A 9,587-nucleotide genomic window follows, 5' to 3' on the forward strand; every position below is an offset into this window, starting at 1 on the left:
AGAGAGAGAGGAGAGAGAGAGAGAGAGAGACAGGGCCCCCCCATTTGTACATTGTTACAACACTGTATATATATAATATGACATTTGTAATGTCTTTATTGTTTTGAAACTTCTGTATGTGTAATGTTTACTGTTCATTTTTAATGTTTATTTCACATTTTTGTATATTATCTACCTCACTTGCTTTGGCAATGTTAACACGTTTCCCATGCCAATAAAGCCCCTTGAATTGAATTGAATTGAGAGAGAGAGACAGAGCGAGAGAGACAGAGCGAGAGAGACAGAGCGAGAGAGAGACAGACAGAGAGAGAAAGAGACAGAGCGAGAGAGAGACAGACAGAGAGAGAAAGAGACAGAGCGAGAGAGAGACAGACAGAGCGAGAGAGAGAGAGAGAGAGAGCGAGAGAGAGAGAGGGGGGGGTGTGGGGGCTATGAGACAGACGGACAGACGGACAAGAGAGACAGTTTTAATCTTTTATCAGGGAAATGTATTTGATTTGTATCGCTGTATAGAAACACATGCCTACATGATACAATATATCAACTGCATTGCTTTACACACACCACATCTGACATCTTTCGCTGTGTTTCATTTCCAAAATGACAGTTCAACTTTCCAAACGGCACCCCAGAAAGAAACAGAGAGGATTAGACTGAAAACCATAGAATCATTGTAATTGTATGGAGAAACCAGCTCAGACTCACATTGCTGTGTTTCAGTTCATCCCAGCTAAAACACAACAGTGAAAGGGGGAAAAGGAGGCTGTATAGGTAAAAAGTTATATTATCCAAATAAAATCATATCATTTTTTATAAACAAATAGTAATGGACTGTATTAATAGTAACTGTGCACCTAATCCATTTCTAGAAGAGTTTCACTAAGCCTATACTGTGCTACATACAACTTTGCTTATATATACAGACTTTTGTGTCAGAGGAGTTAAAATAGGTTTGAGATATAAATAAAAACACATTTAAATAAAACATAACTGTTTTATAATAAACATAAGGCAACTACGGTCGAACAAGAGAAATATATTAAGACATCATGTGAAAGAAACCATACTCTTATTTGTCTCAGTCTCAAAAATGCTCCCTATCCCTTATGTAGTGCACTATCTCTGACCAGAGCCTACATAGGGAATAGGGCACCACTTGAGATGCAGACATTTCATTTGAGATGCAGACATCCCCCTCCCCCCACCCCCACCCCCCCCCACCCCTGGCAACATGTATAAACAAGCAAGATCTTCAACAAGCAAGATCTCCAACAACCAAGCTCTTAAAATAACCAAGATCTTAAAAGAACCAAGATAATCCGTTTTAGGAACAAATCTAAACCTCATCAAGTTACTCCATAACACATTAAGCCCCATCACTTTGTCATTAGGCACGACTAGAATGTACGGATGATGCCGCAGTATGTGTTGATATGCTTCTTAACATTGCATTTACTAACGATGTTGATGATACATTTACTAATGATGATGTTGAGATAATCTATTTTTAACTAATATGGCCGCCCAAAGTTTGGTCCCCTTTCAACCAGCGAATGTATTGATGGAAAGCAGCTAATGGAAATACAATATCATTTATATATAATATATACAAGGATTTCCAAGACACTTTGTTTGTGAAAGACAAGTAGTGTGAGCTTCTTCAGTCTCTTGCTATCCTCTTGACTACTAATCTGACTGCATCTGGTCTCTCAAGGCATTATGACATTTTAGTTTATCTCCTTTTTTTCTTGTGTATAAGGATTTAAAGACACTTTTGTTTGTGAACAGTAGCGTGAACTTTAATAGTCACATGCTGCTATTGCTACTACTGTCTGCATGTTGACTCTCTTCTTCCTGAAACAGATCTGTTCATGTACTGTACTGCTATTGCTACTACTGTCTGCATGTTGACTCTCTTCCTCCTGAAACAGATCTGTTCATGTACTGTACTGCTATTGCTACTACTGTCTGCATGTTGACTCTCTTCTTCCTGAAACAGATCTGTTCATGTACTGTACTGTAATAGATATACATGATTAAACATTTTTCAGACATTTCCCCCCCAAAAATCTTTCTATAGGAATTGCATGATACTTTGTTTGTGAAAGGAAAGTTATGTTTTATAGTCACATGCCACTGATTACGGCCTGTCTGTTGACTGACACCAGACCAACCTGTTTTACCGTTGGGTTTTTTATTATTATCATTTTTGTTGTTGTATTTTTAACCCCTTTTTCTCCCCAATTTGGTGATTTACAATCGTGTCTCATTTGCTGCAACTCCCCGATGGGCTCGGGAGAGGCGAAGGTCGAGTCATGCGTCCTCTGAAACATGAACCGCCAAGCCGCGCTTCTTAACATCCGCCACGCTCCTCGCAACAATGTGTCGGAGGAAACACTGTTCTACTGAGGACTGAAGTCAGCCTGCAGGCGCCCGGCCCGCCACAAGGAGTCGCTAAAGCGCGATGAGCCAACTAAAGCCAACCCCAGGCTGTAGTGATGCTGCAACACTGTGATGCTGTGCCACTCGGGAAGCCATTTAGCGTCATGTTTAAATCAAAACAAAGCTGGACTATATTTTTGCTAGGAGTCAGTCGGCTTGGAACAACAACTCGTACTTCTAATCCTACTGTAATTTGTTCACAGTCACTTTTTTAGACAATGCAAATCCACACATTTTTTGTTGTATTTTAGTTAGTCAATATTTACCAATTATGCTTCATTGATGACTGCAATTTTTTTTCTTTCTGAAACATCATATGGTTTCTGGTCTCAGGATTCTTCACAAGGACTATGAACTGATCGTATAGTGTATTGAACACTTTTAAAACAGAATCAGCAAATTCTATAGTGGCAATTTCTTGAAAACACCATTTGGAAATATTGATGTTTGATTGAAACTCAAGAGTATTAACATCAGAGGAGATATTCAAAACACCCCTCAACTTTAGATATGTCCCTTAACATTAACGTTCACTGATGTTATCTTCTCAAGGTACATTATATAGTGCTAGATCATGCAATACAATACATGCTAAATGCTTGGAGAACAGGCAGATGTGTGTACATACATATACTATATCTTCTAAAGCATCAGATAGAAGGATTCTACCGCGGAGTTTGGTTACTTTGTATTCGACAGAAAGACAAGCGTTCTTCTTCTGGAACCTTCCGGAACGATCCAGGAACCTTCACGTTAGTTAGAGAAGGGGGGAGGGGCCTAAATCTGAAGCTTTGCCACCATGCATCCTGGTTCACGACCACTTGTCCTTCATCAATCCAAAATGGCTTCTTCAGGTCAGAGTGGTGATTTCTGGATGGGCGTAGAGCCCAGTAGCAGCCAGGATGTCTGTACAGCTTTCTGAAACAGAAAAACAAACATTAGAGACAGGACAGTCAAACCAATGTTCTCTATATGTATATATGGTATGACAGTGATGGAAGAGTGGGCAACAGCACTGTATGAAAGGCTGTGGGATGATTTAACCTTCATTCAATATTCGGTCTTTGAGATAAATATCCTATATTCTATAGGACCAGAAATCCTTGGCGAAAAGGCATGAATACATACAAGATACTTGGATTTATGAGGACTAGACTACACACGGACTGTAATTTAGCTAGTGGAGGCTGCTGAGGGGAGGACGGCTCATAATAACATCTGGGAATGGTATCAAACACATCAAACACGTTGGTTTCCATGTAGTTGATACCATTTCCATTGACTCCATTCTGGTCATTGTTATGAGCCGTCCTCCCCTCAGCAGCCTCCACTGAATTTAGCCATATAATTGAAATGAAGCCCTCAGGCCAATTCAAGCTTTACTGTGTGCAGATCATAACCTGGACCAGAGAGAGTCCAGTGGAAGCAGAAGCCTCAGGCTACGATGGTCTTGACCCTTATTTCTATTTGGTGACTATCAAGATGAACAGTCAGACTCTGTGAACGATAAAGCACATCCTAAGTTCCTATTGGTTTAAGGGGAAAAACACATGGATCTCTATGGCTAAAAAGTATATCATCGTCTGCCATAACTCCGATAACTTCTCCGAGGTAATAACACATTGTCATATGTCAATAACCGTTCTTTGTGGCTGACGCTGTAGCTATTGCTTCCTGTCAACAGCTTAGTGGCAGTTGAATAGACTGCACACATCATTAGAGAGTCATGTCACGGACATGAGGAAATTAGCAGGTGGTTGTCAGATCATTGAGAAAATGAGGTTTTAATGGGGTTGGAGGAATTCATTCATTAATGATACGTACCAATTTATTCTTGAAGAATATTATTTATAAATGCCTCATGAGCTTAGTTCAGCTGTCCCCCATCAGAACAGCTTGTTTTACTCCAATGTTTGTAAACAATATACATTTAAACAAACACTGTATAGCCTCATAACATACTCCTTCCATTTCAATATTATTGCTTGCACAGTGCTCCTTGGGATGTTTAAAGCTTGGGAAATCTTTTTGTATCCAAATCCGGTTTTAAACTTCTTCACAACAGTATCTCGGACCTGCCTGGTGTGTTCCTTGTTCTTCATGATGCTCTCTGCGTTTTTAACGGACCTCTGAGACTATCACAGTGCAGGTGCATTTATACGGAGACTTGATTACACACAGGTGGATTGTATTTATCATCATTAGTCATTTAGGTCAACATTGGATCATTCAGAGATCCTCACTGAACTTCTGGAGAGAGTTTGCTGCACTGAAAGTAAAGGGGCTGAATAATTTTGCACGCCCAATTTTTCAGTTTTTGATTTGTTAAAAAAGTTTGAAATATCCAATAAATGTCGTTCCACTTCATGATTGTGTCCCACTTGTTGTTGATTCTTCACAAAAAAATACAGTTTTATATATTTATGTTTGAAGCCTGAAATGTGGCAAAAGGTCGCAAAGTTCAAGGGGGCCGAATACTTTCGCAAGGCACTGTAACTATAATGTTGATATCATGGATGGTCAGTCCTGTATAGCCTCATAACATGGTTATAACTATAATGTTGATATCATGGATGGTCAGTCCTGTATAGCCTCATAACATGGTTATAACTATAATGTTGATATCATGGATGGTCAGTCCTGTATAGCCTCATAACATGGTTATAACTATAATGTTGATATCATGGATGGTCAGTCCTGTATAGCCTCATAACATGGTTATAACTATAATGTTGATATCATGGATGGTCAGTCCTGTATAGCCTCATAACATGGTTATAACTATAATGTTGATATCATGGATGGTCAGTCCCGTATAGCCTCATAACATGGTTATTATAACTATAATGTTGATATCATGGATTGTCAGTCCTGTATAGCCTCATAACATGGTTATAACTATAATGTTGATATCATGGATGGTCAGTCCTGTATAGCCTCATAACATGGTTATAACTATAATGTTGATATCATGGATGGTCAGTCCTGTATAGCCTCATAACATGGTTATAACTATAATGTTGATATCATGGATGGTCAGTCCTGTATAGCCTCATAACATGGTTATAACTATAATGTTGATATCATGGATGGTCAGTCCTTGCATCCATAGCCTCAGTCTATACGTTGTTCTTCTGCCCTTGTGTTACTCTCTGACATTTAACAGCTTCCTGCCATAATGCCCCCTCCCCTGACATATTATCCAGACCCTGTTCCCTGTCTGCTTGATACAGACATTAGCCTGGCTCTTTACACTATGGCCATAACACAACCCTGAGAGCAGAGCAGATAAGACCTAGGGTTCAAATGAATACTGAATACTTTGAAATATTTCAAATTCGTTGAGCGTTTGCTTAAGCCTGTCAGGAATCCCAGATGTGCGGGGTTTAGGGATACCTCTATTGGCTCCACTTCGCCAGGCAAACTCAATCAAGCCAAGCCTAAGTATTTGAAAATGTTTGAACCCAGGTTTTGTGAGCAGAAGCGGTTAGGGGGTGTTCAGTTGTAGAATTGATACATTCACATAGGCAGCCACTTCTGTATACTACATGTGACTATTTTGGTAGCAGACAGTGAATTCTGATCGAATTAATTGATTTATAATAGCATTTTACTGCTGCAGTGCATATCCCAGACCTCCTAGCTGGATCCCAAATGGCCCCCCATTACCTGCAGCCCCTGTCTCCCTGCAGCTAATGTAAACTAAAATGTGAAAGCACATGTCTGATGTTCCCCTTTAATAGGCTGGGATGTCATTACTCTCATACTCACCAGATACAGAGCTGAGGTATTGAATTACCTCTCTCCTTCTCTCTCTCCTTCTATCTCTCCTTCTAGCCTCTCCCCCTCTTGCTTTCTTTTTCTCTCTCTCTTGCTCTCTCCTTCTCCGTCTCTCTCTCTCCTTCTCTGTCTCTCTCTCTCCTTCTCTGTCTCTCTCTTTCCTTCTCCGTCTCTATCTCTCCTTCTCCGTCTCTCTCTCTCCTTCTCTGTCTCTCTCTCTCCTTCTCCGTCTCTATCTCTCCTTCTCTGTCTCTCTCTCTCCTTCTCCGTCTCTCTCTCCTTCTCCGTCTCTATCTCTCCTTCTCCGTCTCTCTCTCTCCTTCTCTGTCTCTCTCTCTCCTTCTCCGTCTCTCTCTCTCCTTCTCCGTCTCTCTCTCTCCTTCTCCGTCTCTCTCTCTTGCTCTCTCCCTCTCCGTCTCTCTCTCTCTCCTTCTCCGTCTCTCTCTCTCCTTCTCTGTCTCTCTCTCTCCTTCTCCGTCTCTATCTCTCCTTCTCCGTCTCTCTCTCTCCTTCTCCGTCTCTATCTCTCCTTCTCCGTCTCTCTCTCTCCTTCTCCGTCTCTCTCTCTCCTTCTCCGTCTCTCTCTCTCCTTCTCTGTCTCTCTCTCTCCTTCTCCGTCTCTCTCTCTCCTTCTCCGTCTCTCTCTCTTGCTCTCTCCCTCTCCGTCTCTCTCTCTCTCCTTCTCCGTCTCTCTCTCTCTCCTTCTCTGTCTCTCTCTCTCCTTCTCCGTCTCTCTCTCTCCTTCTCCGTCTCTATCTCTCCTTCTCCGTCTCTCTCTCTCCTTCTCCGTCTCTCTCTCTCCTTCTCTGTCTCTCTCTCTCCTTCTCCGTCTCTATCTCTCCTCGGTCTCTCTCTCTCCTTCTCCGTCTCTATCTCTCCTTCTCCGTCTCTCTCTCTCCTTCTCCGTCTCTATCTCTCCTTCTCCGTCTCTCTCTCTCCTTCTCCGTCTCTCTCTCTCCTTCTCTGTCTCTCTCTCTCCTTCTCCGTCTCTATCTCTCCTCGGTCTCTCTCTCTCCTTCTCGGTCTCTCTCTCTCCTTCTCCGTCTCTCTCTCTCCTTCTCCGTCTCTCTCTCTCCTTCTCTGTCTCTCTCTCTCCTTCTCCGTCTCTCTCTCTCCTTCTCGGTCTCTCTCTCTCCTTCTCTGTCTCTCTCTCTCCTTCTCTGTCTCTCTCTCTCCTTCTCGGTCTCTCTCTCTCCTTCTCGGTCTCTCTCTCTCCTTCTCTGTCTCTCTCTCTCCTTCTCTGTCTCTCTCTCTCCTTCTCCGTCTGTCTCTCTCCTTCTCAGTCTCTCTCTCTCCTTCTCCGTCTCTCTCTCTCCTTCTCGGGTTCTCTCCTTCTCCGTCTCTCTCTCGCCTTCTCCGTCTCTCTCTCTCCTTCTCCGTCTCTCTCTCTCTCCTTCTCTGTCTCTCTCTCTCCTTCTCAGTCTCTCTCCTTCTCCGTCTCTCTCTCTCCTTCTCGGGTTCTCTCCTTCTCCGTCTCTCTCTCTCCTTCTCGGTCTCTCTCTCTCCTTCTCGGTCTCTCTCTCTCTCCTTCTCTGTCTCTCTCTCTCCTTCTCTGTCTCTCTCTCTCCTTCTCTGTCTCTCACTCTCCTTCTCTGTCTGTCTCTCTCCTTCTCAGTCTCTCTCTCCTTCTCTGTCTCTCTCTCTCCTTCTCTGTCTCTCTCTCTCCTTCTCTGTCTCTCTCTCTCCTTCTCTGTCTGTCTCTCTCCTTCTCCGTCTCTCTCTCTCCTTCTCGGGTTCTCTCCTTCTCCGTCTCTCTCTCTCCTTCTCCATCTCTCTCTCTCTCCTTCTCTGTCTCTCTCTCTCCTTCTCAGTCTCTCTCCTTCTCCGTCTCTCTCTCTCCTTCTCGGGTTCTCTCCTTCTCCGTCTCTCTCTCTCTCTCCTTCTCCGTCTCTCTCTCTCCTTCTCGGTCTCTCTCTCTCCTTCTCTGTCTCTCTCTCTCCTTCTCTGTCCTCTCTCTCCTTCTCTGTCTGTCTCTCTCCTTCTCAGTCTCTCTCTCCTTCTCTGTCTCTCTCTCTCCTTCTCCGTCTGTCTCTCTCCTTCTCCGTCTCTCTCTCTTTCTCCGTCTCTCTCTCTCCTTCTCTGTCTCTCACTCTCCGTCTCCTTCTCCGTCTCTCTCTCTCTTTCTCTCTCTTTCCCTCTGAGATGGTGGTAGAGCAAAGATTGTTTCAGTGGGCTCCTGTCTTTACTCAGCTTTCCTATGCTGTCTCTCGGGAGACAAAGAGACGAGCAAATCCATCAACACACCACTTCATCCTTGTAGTTGACAACACAAGCCTCCATTACCTACGGAACGCTACTGCTATTGTTGCTGCTAGTTTTAACTGAACAATGAGTTAGATCAGCCACCTTATTGTGTTTATTTAACCAAGCAAGTTATTGAGAAAACATTCTCTATTCCTATAATTACCTGACAACCTCAGCCACCTAAATAGGGCCTTCCAGAGCTGGGTTGTGTTCATTAGGCACCAAATGGTAGAAAACAGTCTAAAACAGGAAGGGACTATACCAATAAGAAACGCTCATTCTTTTTTGGGGGGGAAAACATCTTCTGCTGCTGTAATGACCTAATGAGCACGACCCTGCAGTGCTGGCATAAACAACATAAGCCCCTCGGCCTATAACGCCAAATAGTATCCCCCTGCGTCACAATGGGATTTGAGAAGCTACTAGCGTTCGTTGCTAGGGCCGTTGCTAGGGCCGTTGCTAGGGCCGTTGCTAGGGCCGTTGCTAGAACATGCCAAATTCTGCCTGGCTATGTAATGAAACAAACATTTTTGTTTACATAGCTGGGATGAAAATAATCACATTTTGGCTGTAATGAGCTCATCACACCGTTGATATAGCAACGACACTTTTTTGGGCAGGCAGACCCTATTTGCCATGACAGGCCCCTAATCAGTTCTTATAAAAACTCAGTCAGTGTCTCAACTATCTAAAGTAACAATAGTAATAATACACCAGATGTAATTTATAATTTTAGTCTGAATTAGTTATGTCAGTTTATTTATTGTTTTAGATTAGTAGTTAGTCTAGCCAGCTAAAATGGTAGTAATCATGGTCAAATACCCGACCGGGAACGCAGGGCCCAGGTGTTACGTCTCTCGTCGGAATGAGTGAACCAAGGCGCAGCGTGGAAAGTGTTCATGATTTTATTTATCAAAGAAACACTCGAACAAAGTAATGAAACGAAAACGAAACACTTCTGTCAGGTAAACAGATACTAAACAGAAAATAACTACCCACAAACACAGATGGGAAAAAGGGCTGCCTAAGTATGATTCTCAATCAGAGACAACGATAGACAGCTGCCTCTGATTGGGAAAAAAAACAAAGAAACAGATAACATAGAATGCACACCCCCAAAT

General features: G+C 42.8%; 1 protein-coding gene across 1 annotated transcript in view; it reads right to left on the minus strand.

The window, feature by feature from the left end:
* Positions 1 to 468: 468 nt before the first annotated feature.
* LOC109885102 (potassium voltage-gated channel subfamily C member 1) overlaps positions 469 to 9,587 on the minus strand; it is a 55,064-nt gene continuing 45,945 nt past the window's right edge. Inside the window, exon 5 of the mRNA XM_031794758.1 lies at positions 469 to 3,360. Coding sequence (XP_031650618.1) covers positions 3,293 to 3,360 — 68 coding nt within the window. The 3' untranslated portion in view covers positions 469 to 3,292. The remainder of the gene's footprint in view (positions 3,361 to 9,587) is intronic.

The sequence above is a fragment of the Oncorhynchus kisutch genome, linkage group LG17 (genome assembly GCF_002021735.2).
Source record: "Oncorhynchus kisutch isolate 150728-3 linkage group LG17, Okis_V2, whole genome shotgun sequence".
Taxonomy (NCBI): domain Eukaryota; kingdom Metazoa; phylum Chordata; class Actinopteri; order Salmoniformes; family Salmonidae; genus Oncorhynchus; species Oncorhynchus kisutch.